The sequence below is a fragment of the Arachis hypogaea genome, chromosome 5 (assembly GCF_003086295.3).
Source record: "Arachis hypogaea cultivar Tifrunner chromosome 5, arahy.Tifrunner.gnm2.J5K5, whole genome shotgun sequence".
Taxonomy (NCBI): Eukaryota; Viridiplantae; Streptophyta; class Magnoliopsida; order Fabales; family Fabaceae; genus Arachis; species Arachis hypogaea.
This window is the reverse complement of record NC_092040.1, coordinates 2,093,608-2,115,497: the sequence shown is the minus strand read 5'-3', so window position 1 is coordinate 2,115,497 and position 21,890 is coordinate 2,093,608. Positions and strand designations below refer to the sequence as shown.

The window sequence follows — 21,890 nt, the reverse complement described above, 5'->3', positions numbered from 1 at the left end:
CACTATGAGTTCTTAGTAATGTCCTTTGGTCTGACGAATGCGCCTGCAGCTTTCATGGACTTAATGAATCGAGTCTTCAAACCTTTCTTAGATCGCTTTGTTATCGTCTTCATCGATGATATCTTGGTGTATTCGAAAAGTACTACGGAGCATGAGTATCATTTGAGGATTGTGTTACAAACCTTAAGGGATCACAAGCTCTATGCTAAGTTTTCTAAATGTGAGTTTTGGCTTGATCAAGTGACATTCTTGGGGCATGTGGTATCAAAAGATGGAATCATGGTGGATCCAAAGAAGGTTGAAGCCGTTCAAAAGTGGCCAAGGCCTACTACAGTGACAGAAATTCGTAGCTTTCTAGGGTTGGCCGGCTACTAACGGCGATTCATCAAGGACTTCTCGAGAATTTCTGCACCATTAACCAAGTTAACTCAGAAGAATGTAAAGTTTCAATGGTCAGAAGCTTGTGAGGAAAGTTTCCAGACACTTAAGGCTTGTCTAACCTCAGCACCAGTTCTTGTTTTACCTTCTGGGTCTGGGGGATTCTCAGTCTTTTGCGATGCATCTCGGATAGGACTTGGTTGTGTATTAATGCAGCATGGCCGCGTTATTGCCTATGCCTCGCGACAACTCAAGAAGCATGAGCAGAATTATCCAACTCATGACCTGGAAATGGCAGCGGTTGTCTTTGCTTTAAAGATTTGGAGACATTACCTTTATGGTGAGACCTGTGAGATCTATACAGATCACAAGAGTTTGAAGTATATATTTCAACAGAAGGATTTAAATTTGAGGCAACGGAGATGGATGGAGTTGCTAAAAGATTACGATTGTACCATTTTGTATCATCCTGGAAAGGCAAATGTTGTAGCAGATGCCCTCAGTAGAAAATCTATGGGTAGCTTGGCCCATATCACTCTTGGAAGGAGACCAATTATTGAAGAAGTCCATCAATTGGAGGCCAGTGGAATTCAATTTGACCTTGGAGAATCAGGAGTTTTCTTAGCAAATGTTCGAGCCCAATCTTCCCTAATAGAACAGATCAAGGTTGCACAAAGTGATGATCCGAAACTAAGAAAGCTTATGGAAGATGTTCGTAATGGGAGGAACTCAGACTTTTCTCTTGATCAAGATGTATTACGTTGTGGTCAACGCTTATGTGTGCCAGATAACCCCGACTTGAAGAAAGCTATTTTGGAGGAGGCTCACAATTCTAAGTATACCGTTCATCCAGGCTCCAATAAGATGTATCAAGATTTGAAACAATTGTTTTGGTGGGAAGGCATGAAGAAAGACATAGGAGTTTTTGTTTCTCATTGCTTAACTTGCCAACAAGTTAAAGCTGAACATCAAAGACCTGCTGGGTTATTACAACAGATTGAGATACCTGAATGGAAGTGGGAAAGGATTACAATGGATTTTGTAACAGGTTTACCTCGTAGTTTTAAAGGTTTTGATTCAATTTGGGTAATTGTGGATAGAATGACGAAGTCAGCTCACTTTCTTCCGGTGAAAACAACTTTCAGTGCAGCTCGGTATGCTCAACTTTATGTTGATGAGATAGTTAAGCTACATGGAATTCCAGTGTCCATTATTTCAGATCGCGGGCCCCAGTTCACCTCTCATTTTTGGAAATCTTTTCAAAAAGCGTTAGGAACTCGTCTAGATCTTAGCACAGCTTTTCACCCTCAAACCGATGGGCAATCAGAGAGGACGATCCAGATATTGGAAGACATGTTAAGGTGTTGTGTTCTAGATTTTGGTGAGAATTGGGACATCTATCTACCTTTGATCGAGTTCTCTTATAATAATAGTTATCAAGCCAGCATTCAAATGGCACAATTTGAGGCTCTTTATGGGAGAAGATGCAGGTCACCTATTGGGTGGTTTGAGGTTAGTGAGGTTAAGCTTTTAGGGCCAAATTTGGTACAAGATGCGGTTGAGAAGGTTCGCATAATAAGAGAACGTTTATTAGCAGCTCAGAGTAGGCAGAAGGCTTATGTTGATAACAGAAGGCGTAACTTAGAGTTTTCAGTGGGTGATCAGGTATTTCTGAGAGTGTCGCCTATGAAGGGAGTGATGAGGTTTGGGAAAAGAGGCAAGCTTAGTCCTCGATACATTGGTCCATTTGAGATACTGGACAGAATAGGTGCAGTTGCTTACCGCTTGGCATTGCCGTCTGAGTTGTCTATGATTCATCCAGTATTTCATGTATCAATGCTGCGCAAATACCTTCCCGACCCATCTCATGTGCTTGCACCACAAGCCATAGAGCTAAACGAAGATTTATCATTTGAAGAGAAACCGGTGACTATAATAGATCGTCAAGTAAAGAAACTACGTTCTAAAGAGATAGCATCTGTGAAAGTTGTTTGGAAGAATCATTCGGTAGAAGAAGCAACTTGGGAAGTGGAGGACGCTATGCGCGACAAATATCCGTATTTGTTTGAGTCTGAAGGTAACTATCACACTTATCATAGTTTATGGGTTTGAAATTCGGGGACCGAATTTCTTAAGGGGGAGTGAATGTTATAACCGAAGAAAAAAAAAAGGAAGAGGGGTTTAATGAGTCACGTGACTCACCCCCCTTCCCAGCCCCACTTATTTTCTTTTACCTGAAACCCTTCTCCCTCTTTTTCAATTTCATTTCTTCTTCTTCTTCTTTTTCTTCTTCTTCTTCTTCTTCTTCTTCTTCTTCTTCTTCTTCTCCCTTTCCATCTTCTCATCTCTTCTTCTTGAAATCATACACTATCTTTAAATCCACTTCTTTCATTTTACTTCCTTCTCATTCTCTTCTCTTCTTTATTTTATTCATTCAAATTTCTTTTATCACAACCCTAAATCATGGAGCTTCAACCTATTTAGTGAAGAAAGTATTCAACTTTTGAGTTCTGGTTATTATTGAGGCTTCAAGGTAACTCTTTGACTCAATAATTAGCTATATCTCAAATTTTTAGCATCCCTATACTTGTGGGTATAGCAAAATCCGAATTAGGGTTATTATGGTTAGAAAATTTAGGGCTTTTGTCAATGTGAGTAAGATTATGTTAATTGACGATATTAGTAGCTCACAAATATCATTATTGTCATATTTCTAGAGTTGTAGAGTTATTGGACATCATTTGGTAGCTCGTTGACGCGCTCAGAGTTGCTTCCGATTCTTTGGAATAAGTTGTGAGTGGATATTATATCTATAATTGTTTTTAAATATATTATTATCAATATCTATGTTGAATCATTAATTTTGGAGTTTGAAAATATTTTATTATTGTGATTTCTGAATTTTTGAAAATAAATATTGATTTGTGAAACTTACAATTTTATAAAAATACACACGAGATGATATTTATATATTTTGTAAAGTATAAATGTTTTCTTATTTGACCTTATGTAAATTTTAATTAAATTTTAGTATGCAATCCTATATATATTGATTTGCTATGGAATTTAGTAGTATGTTATAAGCACTAGAGATTTTTATAAGTGATTTGGTTTGGATTGGTTTGGGAGACTCTGACTAGAAAACCGTAGTTAACGGCGGTTATGACGTTAACCTAGATGCATCTGGCTCAGACCTCAGCTAGCAGGGGCGTTGCTAGCCTAACGTGTAGGCCACACGTTGGATTTGTTATACCGTACGGGCACACTAGAGGAAAGGGCTACCCTTAGAGGTGGAGCCGCCCTAGATGTGTAATATTTGATTTGATTTAACTTCTGGAATGAGAACTCCCATTTCAGTTCATCCGCTTAACTATTTATCTAATGTTTGTATAATTAATTAATATGAATTCCTCATCTCCGAAAAGAAATATGATTTTCAAGGTAAACTCTGTATTGTCTCGTGTGGGTTATAGATGTAATGTTTGCTCACTGAGTTGCAAAACTCACCCTATTATATTCTCATATTTTTCAGATACAGGAGTCATTCCAGGTTCCATTCCACCAGCCCCTCAGTAGATCTTAGTCATTTTGGTGAGCCCTTCTTCTTTCCAAGGGCTAAGTAATTATGTAATGGAACCTTTGCTCAAAATCTAGACTATGTCAATGCTCCATATGTCACAGGCAGGATCCTCGTGTGGGTTATGTTATTTTGAATCTTGAACTGTTTAGGTAGTGATTATGATTTGGTTATGTAAGACTTATAGTTTTAACTATATACTCTAGTCATCAACTTGATATATATATATATATATATATATATATATATATATATATATATATATATATATATATATATATATATATATATATATATATATGATGCGCATTTTGGATATATTTGGTTGTGGATATAATTTGGAGTATATTGTTGTTGTTGTCTTGGAAATGGAGGTTTATTATTAATACAGGGAGTTAATATTTATGTTGGTAAGGTCCTAGAAACAGAGGAGATTCTGTCCGTTTTTCTGAGAATTTGATCGTTTGGCTTGCTGAGGGACTTGTCCCTTGAGCGCCAGTCATGGCTTGGTTCGGGTCATGACATGTGCGGGGCCTTATATCCCTGGCGTAGTAGATTCCCTACTACATAAGTGTGCAGGGCACTATATCTCTGGCATAGCAGATTCGCTGCTGCATGAGTGTGCAGGGCACTATATCCCTGGCGTGGCAGAAAAGGCTATATCCGAAAGGATGTGTCGGGTTGGCATTTACGAACCGACAAGTGATATCACGAGTCAATAGGACAGGCATTCATCATATGCATCTTTTATGTGCTTGTTTGCTTTGATTACTTGAGTTTGTCTAATTGTATAATATGCCTACTTGCTTACTTGAATTAATTGTGATATATGATTATTACCTGTGTATTACTTGTTTATATTAATTATGATTGTCTGGTGCTGAGGAGGTTAGGTAGGCGGTGGCGATGAGATCGCACGGATGTTAGGTTGGCGAAGGCTATGGGATACAGCGGTGTGATTAGTATTAGTTAGAATTCCCCCTAAGTTTAGATAACCTGTTTATGGTTTAAGTTCTTTATTTATTTATTTTATTCTAAGCTTGAATATCCATATTTGATGTGAAGTTCTAAGATTGCCTTCGACGTTCCAGAGCCTTATATCTTACATATTGGGCACTGTTACCATATTGAGAACCTCCGGTTCTCATTCCATACTTTGTTGTTGTTTTTCAAACGCATGTTACAAATCCACTTCGGTGAGATTGCGGATATGGTGACAGAGTGGAGTATGGTTCTTCCTTGGTTTATTTCTATTTTACTTTGTTATAGCTACTATCACATCTCTTTGTATATTTATTTTTATGACCTTAGTGCCTTATTTGAGAGATAAGTTGTATAAGCTGTTTTAATTCCAAAACTCCGTATTTTTCTATTTGTAACTAGTCGGCTTAAACTCCACAAGCTGCGGCTAGTTCCCTATAATTATTATACTCTTATATCTATATATGTTATATTCTCTTGCATCTATACCTTGTATCTTATGCGTTAGCTTCGTGTGAACGTTTCGCGCTTTTGTAGTTCTCCCTTTGAGCTTAATCTTTCATCGGACTTCTAGAATATATTATTTTCTTCTATATATAAATATGTATAAGCCTTAGAATTGTTGTAAACCTTGATTAACTTTTACTTTACGGCTAGAGATAAGGTTTAAGATAATTAGGGTGTTACACTATTCACATGCAATTTAACTGGGAATGGATCCTCTTAATTGTTAAAAAAATTGAGAGTGTAAAATGTGATCTCTAACCCTTCATTGCTCTCTCTCATATTTATTGTTGATCTCACTTATAAAATTAATGGTGAAAAACACACTTTACTCCCTCAATTATTAAAAAAAATTGAGAAGATCCATTTCCTAATTTAATTTGCCAAATAAGACATTGTTCAACTGAGCTCAGTTTGCCTAAAATCATTGTAACTATTTTGATTATAGCAATAATGAAACTAACACATGAAAAATCTAAACCGTGTTAAATGTTGTTGCAGCCACCATCCCTATTAGCATCCTAAGGATTTTTTCATTTATAAAATAAAATAAATAATTATTTCTTTTAAAATGATTTTTTAGCTTTATTTTCAAAAATACAATTTTTTTTTATTAACAGCAAGTTCGTCGTACTCCCGACGAACTCTATGATAAAATCGGATATAAAAGTAGGCCTATTGGAGATCAAGTAGTCACAACTTTTCTAATTACTTTCTTCTTCACTGCTAACGTTATCGCTACGATGTCAGAAAATCCATTGTTATTCATTCATTACGATGGTGAAATAGTGTATGATGAAGAAGGTTCAATTGTCTTTAGATCGGGCTAGCCGATAATTACGTATATGACATCGAAAGTCAACAATTTAACAGCTTTGAAGAATTTGATATTGCATGCCCTCGGACAGCAGGAATCTAAAACGGTGAAAAAATATTTAGTATAGATATCCGACCGAGTTAGATGGCAATTTGTTTTATAAAAGGTATATTATAGTTGTGTTGTCTTTGTCTCTGTTACTAGTATATTTATCAGACCATCATTGTGAGCGATATTTCTATTATTTTGAATTAAGTACCGGTTGCGCGACGACAAGGACATACGGCTTATAAGGTCGTGGCACAACCGATGGACCAATATTCATCTGTTGGAATTATACGTGTTTTTTGTTGACTTTGGTGGTCGGAGATCATCTGCAGATACTGTCAATGATAGTCCGACGAGTAGCGTTGTTAGATGAACTATCAGAAGGACAATGGTGGATCTAAATATGCCACCTGAGGGTAGTCAGGAGGGGTCTAATGTTGAAGTTTGTAACATTGACTTAATGGATGACAGTCTTGAAAGTCATGACGGTTCTGCTATCAGAGATCCGATGATGGAGCAGTATGAAGTCAACCTCGATGATGGAGACGACGCTGATGAAGAACCACCCGAAATCCCTAATGATGGTGACGAGAATAGGAGATGAACTACTACGGTGACACACAGATTGTTCTGACACAACCTGCCATTTCTCAACCATATGACCGGCCGGACCATTTCACTAGGTTGAATTTCGATGCAATGACTTCGGATTGGTCGTTTACCCAAGGAGGTCCTGAAGAAGACCCAAGCAACGAGTTTGAGGTTGGACAACAATTTGGGAACAAAGAAGAAGTCATGTTGGCAGTTAAGCAATACAGCATCAGGAGGGCTGTGGAGTACAAAATAGTAGAAAATGACCATTGGAGGTACAATGCAAGATGTATCCAATTCGGACCCGGTTGTAATTGGAGCATACTTATATCATATCGCCGAAAGCAAGAAAGGTGGGAGGTTAGGAGATACGCTGGTCTTCATACTTGCATGCAAACTTCGATGGAGGTAAGATCATCGTAGGTTGGATTCGAAAGTGATTGCACAACACATTTTCACGATGGTCAAGGCCGATCCAATAATCAGCATTAGGGTTCTACAAGGAGGTGTGGAGAATCACTTTGGTTACAATGCGTCGTACAGAAAAGTTTGGTTTGCAAAACAGAGAGTCATCGCTAGAATATATGGCGATTGGGAAAAGTCATACAATGAGCTTCCTCGTTGGTTATTCGCTATGCAGATGTACTTGTCAGGTAAAATTTATTTCCGGTTTATTTATTCGCTATTAAATAATTCAGTCATGTACAAAATAAAATACTAATGTATGTCCATTTAGGTACTTGGGTGCAACTAGTGACACAGCTGTGGCCTGCCTCCACTGACACTGTGATGTTTCATCGGGTCTTTTGGATGTTTTCACCGTGTGTTGAGGCCTTCAAGCATTGCAAGCCACTTATCTCTATTGATGGCACCCACCTATATGGTAAATACGATGGAATTTTGCTGATGGCACCCACCTATATGGTAAATACGGTGGAATTTTGCCGATGGCCATAGCGCAAGACGGCAATGCAAACATTCTGCCCATTGCATTCGCAGTTGTCGAGGATGAGACAAAGGAGGCGTGGTCATTCTTTCTTTCGTACTTACGGGAGCATGTTACACCACAACTAGGGGTGTGAGTGATTTCAAACAGATACAAGTCCATTGATGGAGCACTGAATGCCGAAGGGAGTTTATGGAAGCCACCTCATGCCTTCCAAGCGTTTTGTACAAGACACATTGCAGCCAATTTCATGACCCACTTTAGGAACAAAGAGTTGAAGAAGGTTCTTATTAATGCAGCGTAGTTGAAGTCGCATGAAGTCGGTCTTCAATGTTTACAGATCAGAGTTTCGACCGATAGGATACGAGGATGACTGGCCATCGTATGACGGTCCCCAAATCCATCCGAACCCTCGGATGATGAGAGCGAAGAGAGGTCGGCCCGTGAGCTCCTCTGTGGCATCTTGCTCTAGCTCTCCACAAACCATGTTGTGGAACCAAGTGAGCTTGACAGTCCACTTCGTCTGTGACTGTCTGTCCTCTGGACCAGGAACAACACCTAGTATCAGCTCACATAACTCTTCAATGGTCCGTCCTTGGTGGTGCTGCTCCCACCCACCTATGCATCCACTCACAGGATCACCATCAATCCTAAGTCACAACTAATATGCCACGTCCTGCAGGGTGATAGTCATCTCCCCGCACGGTAAATGAAATGTATGGGACTCAGGCCTCCACTTCTCTATCAACGCCGAGGCAAGCGACTGTGTATGTGACGTACTCAACCATGTATGTGACGTACTCAAACCCGGCTCGTTTCAGATATGGCCTAATCTGGTTCGGCGGCCGTGTCATCAAGTTTCGTCTGGTGCGCAAGATCCAAGGCGCCTACCAAACGGAAAAAAAAATCAATAAAAAAGGTTACTGTGAATAAATATAATAGCAAGTTTACTTTTTTTTCAATACAATAAAATAAAAAAAAAGTTAAAAAATCATATCACTCGATCAAGCCTCCCAGCGATGTGCTCAGCCTAATCCAATCTATACATCTCATGCTCATAACCTAATAACTGTTGCTCCATCAAAGCACAATCTAGTAAAATAAAATCACATACTAGATTATCAAAAATCAAACTAAATGAAAAATGGCTTATAAACCTACTAAATTTAAGCTTACCCTGTTTAATTGACGTCGTCATGTAAGTAATTAATTTATAACTAACTCAACCCTAAATTTTATTGCTCACGTAATTACCTTCTAATTCACAACATAATGTTATACCTCTAACTAAATTATCTAATAATATACTTTCTTATATTCTTTAATATGTTGATATAGAGCCACTCTACTAAAAAACGGTGACACAAAATAATATACCTAACATAACAACACTAAAAAGTACGTCTAACTAACTAACTAACATGTAAACAATAAATCTTTTATTCTAACTAACATGTAAACAATAAATCTGTTATTCTAACTAACAAACGATCTATACCTAATAATTTTATCTAACATGTAAATATTAAACCGAGTTAACATAAAAAAATAGACTATTATTTACTAACCTGGAACTGCGACCATCATCCACACTAAATTTCACGGATGTCGAAAAGGCAGAAAAAAGTAACAAAAAAAATTTAGAGGGGAGAATAAAAGAAGAAAACGACAAACCAAAATGGTCCCACCGGTATATATAGTGTGCCAAACTCATCAGGCGAACTCTATAAATTATAGAGTTTGCCGAGGGTGCGGCGAACTTGCTGTTAATCCAGAAAAAAAAATCATATTTTTAAAAATAAAGTTGGAAAATCGTTTTGGAAAAAATAATTATTTATTTTATTTTATAAATAAAAAAAATCCGCATCCTAATACACAAATTTGTAATTGAAAAAATAGTTGGTTGGAGATTGCCCTGCAATTCAGCTATTTTGCAACCAAAAATCCACAATAACCCATCTGAATATAGTATATATAGAAATAGAATCTAATTTGAATCAATATACTATGATGGTACATATTACAGTGTTTTTAGGAACCCTAGTCCTTTTTCCATCAAATAAAGTGTATAAAAATAACTGTCCAATACAATTTCCATCACAAACTAATGTAGTACCACTGATGAATAATTAACAAATAGGGGGAGAATATGAGTTGGTTGGTGCTTCCGTGCAATTAACAGCAAAAGGTTTCTTCCAATATGTGTGATTGTATGTATGCATGCATGCATATACTGCCACCTTATCCTGAACTGAAAAAAAGACAGAAAAAGCCTCACTGTGACTGAACAGAAAATATTCATGTTACAGAATGAAGAAAAAGTAAGTTTCTGCTTATATATAGTCACATAGATTATGAAGGCCGCGAGTGAGCTTGGTACGGTGTGATAAACATGTGATATCTGAGTGCTAATCTTGGTTCTGCTCATGGAGACCTTCAACCATTGAGTTAAATATATTAAATTCTGGAAATCCTGATATGTTTGCCTTCCTCGTATTCCAACTGAATTTGGCCAGTTCTGTCAAGTATTTCAAACATGAGTCATGGAACTTGGGACACATTAAGCAGTGGCAAAAGAAAAGAAAACAAGAGAAGGACTTGAATTTACCCCAACATGTATGTTTCTGTTGCTGCGTGGGAATCAACTCAACGTGTGGAACGTGAGCAATGTTTGGCCAATCTTCCCCTGTCTCTCTCTGGCATCGCTGCTCCAGCCCATCACATTTCTCAATTGTGAGGGAACGCAAGTTTGTCAGGTTTCGAAAGCTACTTGGAACTGACCTTATCCTTGGAGAGCGACCAATGAATAAGCGTTGCAGAGAAGTCATATCTCCCAACCACTCTGGCAATGAATCTACTTCAACTAGCATCAGAGATTTGAGAGATGGGATACATTGAAGACCTTCTGGTACTCTACCATTGTCTTCCCCGGCGCAGATTCCAACATCATGGAGGGAAGTTAGCTTATTCATGTTAGTTGGCAGAGTCATCAATTCTGGGCAAACAATGATAGAAAGGATCTCAAGACAAGTTAGGTGTTCTGCAACACTAGACAAGGATTTTAGTCTTGGACAATCGGAAATGGTCAATTTTCGAAGAAAACTCAAGCCTTGAAAAACATTCTCTACGAAGGACTCAAGCTCAACACAATCATCAATATCCAGTTCCTGGAGTGAGCTTAGGGTGCCCAGTTCTTGAGGTAACACCTTCAGTTTGGGAAACCTACGAATCGTGAGCTGTTTAACATAGCGCATACTCAGAAAGATTTCTTCCAGAAAGGAAGCCACGTCTTCATTGTTAGATTCCAATCCTTCAATTACAAGTACCTCCACAGATTGAAGGAGTGGCAACTTCATATTCTGGCTGCATGGAATGGTTAATTTGGAAACAAGTGGGAGCATCTCTACTCCTTCGTCCCTTACAATCCTCTCTAACTTTGGCAACTCTATCAAAGTTAGCTCCTTTAGGGACTTAAAGGCCACCTTCTCCTCCACTCCATCATACGAGTCTTCATCAATGTACTTCACATCTTTCATACCACATACATAAAGACTTTCTAAATGTGGTAATTTACCAAGTGGAGGAATCTGCTTACAGTTGTTGCAGTCAAAGAGTATAACATTAACTAAGCTTGAAAAGATGTTAGTATTTCTCACCCAACCAGGGAATTGTGATCCCCTATAACCATTAATCCCCAAATTCTTGAGATTAGGGGGAGGCTCAAGGGCTTCAAGTACTCTCTCCGGACTAATGCATAATGAATTAGAATTAGAATCAGAATTCCAAGACAAATATAAATAACTCAGCTCCTTCTTATTCATCAAATTAGCCTCTCTAGCATCATGTTCGCTCTGGACATTCTCGAGACCTTTAATGTGTAGTCTTCCACCAAGCTGTAAATCATGTAACTCTGCTAAGCCATGTTTGGCTTTTGAATCAACAATAAAAATATTCAGTGTTTTTAGATGTTTCAACTCCCCTATTTTCGGAGGCATTGATATTAATGACCAACATCCTTCAATTATCAGATGACTGAGATCCTTCAACTTTGCCAAGTGTTTGGGCAGACAAGTGAGATAGTGACAATGTTCTAGCTTTAGAATTTGCAATTTCTGCAGCCTAGAAACACATTTTGGCAACTTTGTAATGTAACTATTGTAAATATTCAAGTACCTCAAATGTGTTAAACTTTTCAGTACTGGGAGTTCAGAAGATCTTGTACGCAATGCTCGGAGAGAATTACATAACTGCACTTTACGCAAAACGATTGCTGGAGGCATAAGGAAGAGATTGCTAATTGCTGGATCAAGATCAATAAAGGTCCTCAAGGACTCAATATTCTTCAAGTTATTCTGGTTTAACTCAGGCAAGCCAGAGTAACTTACATGGTGGACCCTTGTTGACAAATTGGTCAAGCTTGCAGACTCATCATAAGCTTTATACTCTTCTCCCACTATGGAGTGGGCAAGATCAAGGAATAAGTCATGGATCTTGAAGGTGGTGTTTCCATACTTGTCAATCGATACTTCTTGAAAAAATGATCTTTGGAGCAGCTCCTCCCATTGCTGGTTACCAACATCTTCAACCTCCAAATGCCCTTTGGATTTAATAAGTCCATTGGCCATCCAAAGATGAATTAGCTGTTCCTTTGAGATTCGAAAATCTTCAGGATAGAGAGCACAAAAACAAAAGCATTGCCGTGCTGATGGGTTCAAATGAAAATAACTTAGTCTCAAAGCACCCATGACAGCATCAATGTCCCAAAACTTACTTTCCAACACATTGAGCCATTCTTTTTCCTCTCTTTTATTACGCAAAAGGCTTCCAACAACTTTGGATGCAAGGGGATTACCCACACATCTTCTGACGATTTCCTTGCCAATCTCCACCAGCTTTGCAGGCTGCTCCTTGTTTGGGCCAAATGCATAGTGTGTGAACAATGACCAATTCTCATCCTTAGGTAATGGCTGTAAGTGATGAGATTGAGTAGGGCATGTTTCCATGGCAGATGCAACAATCTGATCGCGTGTCGTGACCAAAATTGAAACACTTTTGGTTCCTCCATAATGCAACACGGACTTTAAGTCTTCCCATTTGATATTGTCCCACACATCATCTAGAACAAGCAAACACCGTTTGTCCAGCAACACTTGTTGAACTTTGTTTTGCATTGCTTCTAAAGTGGAGAGGTTTGGGTTCACTCCGGTGGAGGATTCTACAATGGACTGTAGAATTCTCATCATATTGAAGTTTGTGGAAACACAAACCCAAATTCTCAAATCAAAATGCTGGATCACCCTCTCGTCATTGAAGACCCATCGAGCAAGTGTTGTTTTTCCAAGTCCTGCCATGCCAACAATGGGATACACAGAGAGGCCATCAATGCTACTGGCATGCTCTGTGAAAAAATCTACAATCTTGTGTTTATCTTGGTCTCTTCCATACATCTGGTGCTCAGGGATGGCAGAACCAGTTAGCCTCTGATCATCATCTTCTTGTTGCCTCTGTCTGACTCCCAAAGGCAGCTGAAACCTTCTCCTATCATCATCAATACGCTGGAACCTCTTGACCATGTCTTTCATCCTCTTGCTGATAGCATGCCGAAACAGAATAGTCTTGGGATGGAAGCAGGCTAACCACCCTTCACTTTGAAGACGGTTGGATTCCATTGAACAATCTTCCAAGATATCTTCCAACACGTGCATGGCATCGGAAAGCTTTTTCAGCCAGTCCTTTATGGCATGGCTTGTAAATTGCTCCTCTGCAGCATCTTGGAACAATGCACGGATTGCCTGGAGATTATTAGACAGCTCTTGGATCTGTGAGTCAACACCGGAAAGTGCTGCAATCTCTTTCTTAACAAAAGTGTTCAAGTTTCCAATGAGAATTCCAAGCAAAGCATCAGTTGCCATTTTCAGAGATGAAAGCAAGGATATGTGAAAGTTTAGTGAGGGATAGTTTGGATTTGCACAATGTCAACACCACTCTCAATGTAATCCATCATTGCTTCTCAGACAATCAACCATTAGAAAAGATTAAAATTATGGGGTGGGTTCCATTACAGAGGGATTCCTACTTGCTCTTTGAGGAAAGCATACAAAGATTCTTACTCAAAGTATATCAGTTAGCTACTTTTGGTATTAAAATCATTTTTAAAGGAAGGTTACCTAACTGCCTTTCATCATTCTCATACAACTTCACTTTGTTCCTTCTCTTTTCTCTGGTTCCAAGCTAAGAATACAAGAATTTAGGCATGGTCTTCCTTCCTTTTTCCATAGTTAGAAGCTAAGAATATTCGTATCTCTTGTTTACAATATCTCTCTCTATGGAATAAACAAATTCTGTTCGCAATGAGATATTTCTTGTAGAGCTTTTTGGCCATTACAAAGTAATATTTCTGATAATGATTTTCTAAATAGATATTCATAAGCTTGAAGAATGTATGAAACACAACAACAACAATAATTCTTGAAATAAATGGAACATTATATATCCCAAATTGGAGTTACAGAAGCTATGGAGACATAAATTATTTGAAAATTTTAAATATGTGGAACTAAATTATCTACTTATTTTAATAAAGAATAATTTGTCTAATATTCTAAATCAAAAACTAATTTAAAGACCAATTTAAAATATCACTCATTTTCAAACACAATCTCAAAGCTTAGTCATCCTTCGTGGTTCATAAAATAATTGGTTGGGTCCCTTCTAATACATCCTTCTAGACTTCTAATTTATGGTCTTATCTCTTATGCCACTAGAAATACCTGATTGCTGAACTCATGTTCCTCTTAGCAAATATCAATGGCTTTGAATTCTCAAACCATATGAATTTCTGACTTCATTATACATTTATACAAGACTTCTAATTTGTGGTATATGACATTTATTTTATGTGATTTTTTGGTAATCAAGATAAAACTGTTCGTTCAAAGAAATAACAATGCTTCTTAAAAAGGCAAAAGAAGAACAACATCATCTTATTACAAATTTGAAGTCATTGCTACTATTTTGATCATAAAAACAACAAACTAACTAACGTATAACTCTAAGCCCTGCTATAACCCAAGTTCTCTATATCCTATGAACTTTTGACTATTGCTTTAGCTATCATCACTCCATCATCATTGCGAAACCCACGACTGTAACTGAAAATAATTGGTTTCCCCTTGATCATTTCTATAAACTATGTTGAACATGTGAAAAATTTTCAAGCCAGCTGCATTGCAAGCGTATGAAGTTGAATATACAAGGCCATGATTGGAAATTGGAACCATGCTAGGATTAAAACATCACATTCTGCAAATATGAGGCCACAAGTCGCGATAGCAATCACTTGTGCCAATACTTCCCCCCATAGGCTGAACCCCTGAATAAATAAATAAGAAGATTTGTAATTTTCTAGTAAGGAATTAATCAACAATCCAAAAATCAAAACACATCAACACATGAAAAGAATATGGCCAAGGAAGGATGCGTGTAAATCTTATAGGCAACTTTGAAATACAATTTCTTGTACCTGGAAAAGTTCTGCTAGAATATTTGGTCATGTAAAATAGGGTCATATGATTGAAGATATCACACACGTCTTATGCTAGCAATGAGTATTTTGAATTGTTTGCAATAGGGAAAAGTTACAAACTTATAGAATCAGAAGGTGATTTTGTTACTTAAAACACATTATATAAGTGAAATAATGTGAGGAATATATATATATATATATATAGCAGAAGCAGCAAATTAAGGATTAATAGTGAAGGAGGGAAACTAAACTAAGATTAGAATGCGCTCCCAGATTAATGGAATGAACATGTAATTCAGGGCAATCTGCAATACACAAACTCAAGCATGTTACTGAAGTAATCTATTATTCAGATAAATTGGTTCTTTAAAAAATATATCACTTTTAACTAAATTGAAATTCATTTTGAAAAGAATATAATATTTTCTTTTATTCATTTATGTTTCTTCTGCACTGTAGCTGAATATTGACTAATATATCTTACACATGCATCAGTTAAAAAATAAATAAATGAGAGAAGGAAAAATCTCTTCTTTTTTTTTTACCAAAGATAGGGAGACTCGAACCCGCTACCTCTTAGGTGAGTATGAAGAGACTATGCCATTTGAGCTATAACTCATTAGCATCCATAAATCATCTCTTGAGCTTTGCCTAAATGGAAGCGGCTGTTGATTCAATATATTTATGGCAAAAAGGATATCATCCTGTATTCCTGTTGATTTCAAAAAATCATATATCCGTCATAAGAGTTGATTGATTTAAAACAAAACAAAAACAAAATGGAATTTTGATCACATTAATAACGGGATGATAAAAAAATGCAACAGATAAGAGTACTAATATCTATCTGGAGTTCTATTTACAGTTTTACACAGACAGTGAGAGAGCGATGGTATTCAATGCTAACCATTCCATCCAATGTTTCTGACCTCATGATCAGGGTTCAATCATCATCCATTTTCACATTTTGTACCAATGAAAGAGCCTTGAAACCAGATAGTCAAATGTATCAGCCTTAGCGAAATGATGATGACGTCGATCTCTTCTTAGCTGCCATGATCTCCATTTGGATCTGATTTTATCTACGCACGTTGATTAAGTTATAGTTATGAAAGGCGAGTCACTAATTCACAAGAACAGTTTGGACACAAACATAAATTAATGGTAAAAACAGAATAAAGGGATGAATTTATACCGGAAAATGTTTCTTGACGAATGGGAAACAATTTGAATTGTGGGATGTGAGCAATGTTTTGCCAATCCTGTCCTGTTACTCTGGTGCATCGCTTCTGCAGCTCCTTATGACACCCACCAATAGATAGCTCACGCAAGTTTGTCAGGTTTCGGAAGCTACTGGGCAGTGACCTTAACCCCTCACATTCGAGTCGTAACTTTTGAAGAGAAGTTAAGTCCCCCAACCACTCAGGAATTGAAGGTATGCCACACACATTCAAACTTTGGAGGGAAGGGACATGTTGTAAGCCTTCTGGCATTGTACCACAAGAATAGATGTAAACCCGTTGAAGGGAAACTAATTTATTCATGCTACTTGGTAACACCAGCTCTGGACAATACATGATATCAAGACTCTCCAAACAAGTCAGATGTCCCACACCTTCAGACAAGGATTTCAGTTTCTTACATGAACCAATTTTCAAACTCCGAAGAGAACACAGACCTTGCATCACATTCTCCGAAAAAGACTCAAGTATATCACAATCATATATTTCAAACTTTTGTAGCGAGTGGAGGCTGCTTAACTCGTGGGGTAATGCCTTGAGTCTAGGGAAGTCTGTAATGCGGAGAGCCTTAACATGACGCATATTCAGCACAATAGAGTCTGGGATGGAAGCAGTGCCATCACTATCACTATCACCATGATCAGATTCTGACCCTGTTCCTTCAATACAAATGTACTCTAGAGACGGAAGGAGTGGCAATTTAATCTTAGGGACACATGAGACCTTTAATTTAGAAAGGAGTGGAAGCATTTCTACTCTTTCATCTCGTAACACCCCTTCCAAGTTTGGCAGTTTCGATAAGGTCAGGTCCTTCAACGACTTAAAAGCCTTCTCATCCACGCCATCATACGAGTCATCATCGATGTACTTCACATCTTTCATTCCAGATACATAAAGAACGGTTAAATGTGGTAGTTTACCAAGCGGAGGAAGGTGCTTGCAGTTCTTGCAATCATAGAGTATCACCATAACTAAGCTGGAAAGAATTGAAGTATTTTGCATCCAGCTAGGCAACTCTACTCCGCAGTAACCATTCATCCCAAAACTCTTGAGATTGGAGGGAGGCTCAAGGGCTTCAAGTATTCTCTCAGCATTGGCACCACACCTTGAATCAGAGGAGTCCCATGACAGGTATAACTTTTCCAACTTCTTCTTAGCACTCAAATTAGCATCTCTAGCATCACCCTCATTTATGACATTTTCAAGTCCCTTGATGCGTAGTTTGCCTCCAAGCTGTAAATCACGCAACTCTGATAACCCATACCCTGCATTTTTTTTCACAATAAAAAGATTCAATGTTCTCAAACATTTCAACTCGCCGATATTCGGAGGCATCTCTACTAATGAATGACATTCTTTAATTAGGAGATGTCTAAGATCCTTCAATTGTGTTAAGTGTTTGGGCAAACAAGAAAGATTTAGACAGCTTTCCAACTTCAGAATCTGCAATTTTTGTAATCTAGAAACACATTCGGGCAGCGTTGTGATACCGCTCCTACGCAGATTTAGGTACCTCAAATGCGTTAAACTCTTCAGTTCTGAGAGTTGAGAAGCATTTGTACGTAGTGCACGGAGAGAATTGAATGGTGGCAACCCACAAAGATTGTGATCATCTAATGGAAGAAGATTAATCATACTCCTCAAGGACTCAGCTTTCTTGAAGGGATCCATGTTTACCTCCGTCTCTGGTTTTAAACAAGTGACATGATGGACCCTTGTAGACAAATTGGTCAAGCTTGCAGACTCATCATAAACTCTGCACTCTTCTCCCATTATGAATTGGGCAAGTTCATGAAATAAATCATGCATCTTGAATGTAGTTCTTCCCAATTCATCAATCTCAACTTCTTGGAAAAATGATCTCTGACATAATTCCTCCCAAGCCTCATTACCAACATCCTCAATCTCCAACTTCCCTTTGGATTTGATCAAACCATTGGCCATCCAAAGATGAATAAGTTGCTCTTTTTCCATTCGAAAATCTTGGGGGAAAATGGCACAAAAAGCAAAGCATTGTCTTAATGACAACTTCAAATGGAAGTAGCTGATTTTCAAAGCACGTACAATAATAGCATCATCCTCAAGTATGTCCCAAAACTTACTTTCCAATACATTCACCCACTGTATTTCCTCTTTTTTATTGCGCAAAAGGCTTCCAAGTGCTTTAGATGCAAGAGGGGAACCACCACATTTCTTTACAATCTCCTTGCCTATTGCCACAAGCTCTCTGCGCTCCACTTTGTCTGATCCAAATGCATGGTATTTGAACAATAACCAATTGTCATCCTCGGATAATGGTGACAAGTGATGAGCAGGGCATGTTCCCATGACAGATGCAACACTCTCAACTCGGGTAGTGACCAAAATTGCAGCACCTTTTGTTCCACCTCCGCAAAGCAAAACAGACTTCAAGTCCTCCCATTTGTCCGTGCTCCATACATCGTCTAGAACAAGTAAATACCTTTTGCCTAGCAGTACTTCTTGAACTTTGTTTTTCATTGCTTCTAAAGTAGAGAGGTTCGGGTTATGTCCCCTTGTAGATTCCACAATGGACTCTAGAATTCTCATGGTATTGACTTCAGTGGAAACACAAACCCAAATTCTCAGATCGAAATGTTCAATTACCTTCTTGTCATTGTAAACCCATCGGACAAGTGTTGTTTTTCCAAGGCCTCCCATGCCAACAATTGGATAAACAGAGAGGTCGTTACTGCTATCAGCACTCCTTGAAAGAAACTCCAGAATATTTTCTGTGTCTTGCTCCCTTCCATAGATGTTGTGCTCAGTGATACCAGAACATGTCTGGCGCCATGCTTCATCTTCTTGTTGCCTCTCTGGAACTCTTCCACGCAATTCAAACCTTCTCCTTTCTTCATCAATTTGACGAAACCTGTCAACCATCTCTTTCATCCTCTTACCGATGTCTCGACGAAACATAATTGTCACAGGATCAAGACGAGTTAAGCACTGCTCACTGTGTAGACGATTGGACTCTATTGAACATTCATCTAAGATATCATCAAGCACGTGTGCTGCATCTGAAAGCTTCTGCAGCCAAAGCTTCACAGCACGCTCTCTGATCTGCTTCTCTTCAGCATCTTGGACCACTGCATGGATTGCAGCAAGGTTCCCTGACAGCTCTTGAATCTGAGAGTGGACGCCCCAAAGAGTTGCAAGCTCGTCCTGAACAAAAGCTTGCAAGTTTTCAATCACCATTCGAAGTAGAGATTCAGCCATTTGAAAAGCTAGAACGAATGAAAGCTCAGATATTGAACTGAATGCTATGCACACGCAAGTTGACTATATTATGAAACTGTTTTTGTGTGAGAATGTGAATGCGATGAAGATGCAAGTTCACAAATTGCAATTTGAATCACTTTAACATAGTTTTGGAATCTCGTGCTCATTACTCCCAAAGAACCAGCCATTAGAAAACAAATTAGAAGAATAAAAAAATGATTGGGGTAGGCCTACGTTTCAAGAACAGAGGCATTTGGTGGGTGGTTGTGACAATTTTTTAGTATTTTTAAGCAGACCTTGGTAAACATAAGTCTTCCATGTGAGTATGCATATATACATATATGATTAGAGGTGAATTCTTACATGCTCCTACCATGTTTGTGTGTTACATGCAATTTCCATCTTTGCCATTAATTCTTGTAATCAAAGATCGGAATGGTTTATTATAAAATTAACACATGTAATTATGAAATTATGTTTAAATTAATTTACAATATCATCCTCCTTGCTTTCCAACTCCAAACCTCCATAAGTCCTGGCCCCCATGACCATTCTCATCAGTCTCAAATTAACAGAAAAGACAAATTCTTTGGAGCTATCAGATCATATCTATTTATTATTTTTTATAAATTAAAAGAGAGAACAAAGTGGCCCCTCAAAGCTATTTGCCTCTAAGCCTAATTCTTTACATTCCCGCATTTCCCTTCCTTCCTATTACCTCAATTTAGTATACTACCAAAGACAACATTCACTACAAATGATTACAAAATATAATGTATTCTTTATTTCATGAGTATTAGTTAAACGAATATGAAATTAGCTAAAGTTCCAACGTAGTATGTTGTTTCATAAGGTCAATGGAAAACACACACCAGAGCCACTTTGCTTGAGGGGCAGAATATGAGAAGGTGGTACTTCAATGCAAAACTAACACCAAATGACGAAAACACTTCTTCAAATATGTGAAGTTGAATATGAAAGGTCAAGCAAGTTGGGAATCTTGATAGAACCGGAAACTACTTTCTTCAAGTGTGATTGCATGGACTCATGCCTACGCTGCAACCTCAGCTTCAATGAAAAAAAAAAATGAAGAGATTTCTCAGTATGATTGAACATAGAATTTTCAGGTTATAGAATAAGCCAAACAGTATCATGCTACAAATGGATGCAAATTTTATGAACAACGTTGAAGTTCAATTTTGCCATAATTGGTCATGGTAAACAGGGTTATATGCGTGTGGAAACACAAACTTTATCATTAGTAAAGAATATTTTGCTTTGTTTAAAAAAGGAAGAAACACATTATTTGACCGAAGTAATGCGAGGAATATACTAGATAATAGATGAATGCTGATTGTAGTTGCTAGTTGAAAACAAATGTAGAATAAAAACATCATCCACACAGAACTAATAATATGGAATGGAGTGAAAATCTAAATCATGTAATTTTGTTTTATAAAATCATGTAAAAAAGGAACAAATGAAGTAAGAAATATAAGTGGCACAGACTGTATTAAAAATAAAGAGAGAATGGAGAGGTATATAGTACATGCTCCTCCCTGTCTCGACCAAATGCATATTGTTTGAACAATAACCAGTTTTCAACTTTTCATCCTCAGATAAAGGTAACAAGTGATGAAACAGGAATGTTCCCATGATGGATCTGCGATTGAACACCATAGAAGGTTGCGAGGTGGTCCCGCAGAAAAGTGTGCAAGTTTTCAACGACAATTTCAAGCAGAGCATCGGCCATTTGTGCAAATATGAGAGCTACACTGCAACGAAAGAGAGAGAGATCGGTAATTTGGCTTCGTTTGGTTTGGTTATGCACTAAAGATTTCAATGGAGAACGTCATCCATGGTAACAGGTAAACGGTGGCTGCAGGTAAAAACGCGCCACTCATTTTGGTACCGTTTGATTATACTTTTTTTTTTCAATTTTAAAAGTTAATTAGCTAATTAATCAGATTGTTCTACCTTTTAAAATTTTAAACTTGAAATTAACGGATACCCGAAAAAATTTAAAATCTCTAAGATATTTA

The 21,890-nt window shown here is 37.8% G+C and overlaps 2 protein-coding genes across 4 annotated transcripts in view; both read right to left on the bottom strand.

Moving 5' to 3' along the window:
• Window positions 1-14,433, bottom strand: part of LOC112800107 (disease resistance protein RGA2-like) — an 84,777-nt gene extending 70,344 nt beyond the window's left edge. Inside the window, exons 1-3 of one of the 3 annotated variants that reach the window (XR_003201323.3) lie at window positions 10,451-14,190; window positions 10,190-10,360; window positions 9,818-10,093 (exon numbers count right to left, since the gene is read on the bottom strand). Coding sequence is in view for 1 of the 3 variants with exons in the window: in XM_025842193.3 (XP_025697978.1) it covers window positions 10,251-10,360; window positions 10,451-13,754 (3,414 nt within the window). In the remaining 2 variants the exon portion in view is untranslated. Of the gene's footprint in view, window positions 1-9,817; window positions 10,361-10,450 lie in introns of those variants that run through there. The other 2 variants (XM_025842193.3, XR_011861791.1) reach the window with 2 other exon arrangements.
• A 340-nt stretch (window positions 14,434-14,773) lies between these two features.
• On the bottom strand, window positions 14,774-21,601 carry LOC112800106 (disease resistance protein RGA2-like). The gene is made up of 6 exons (XM_072236576.1): window positions 21,479-21,601; window positions 20,721-20,864; window positions 16,563-19,791; window positions 16,275-16,449; window positions 15,941-16,079; window positions 14,774-15,214 (listed from the first exon to the last, which is right to left on the bottom strand). The coding sequence occupies exons 1-4, from the start codon at window positions 21,599-21,601 to the stop codon at window positions 16,328-16,330; spliced, it is 3,618 nt and encodes a 1,205-aa protein (XP_072092677.1). The 3' UTR covers window positions 14,774-15,214; window positions 15,941-16,079; window positions 16,275-16,327.
• Between the last annotated feature and the right edge of the window lie 289 nt (window positions 21,602-21,890).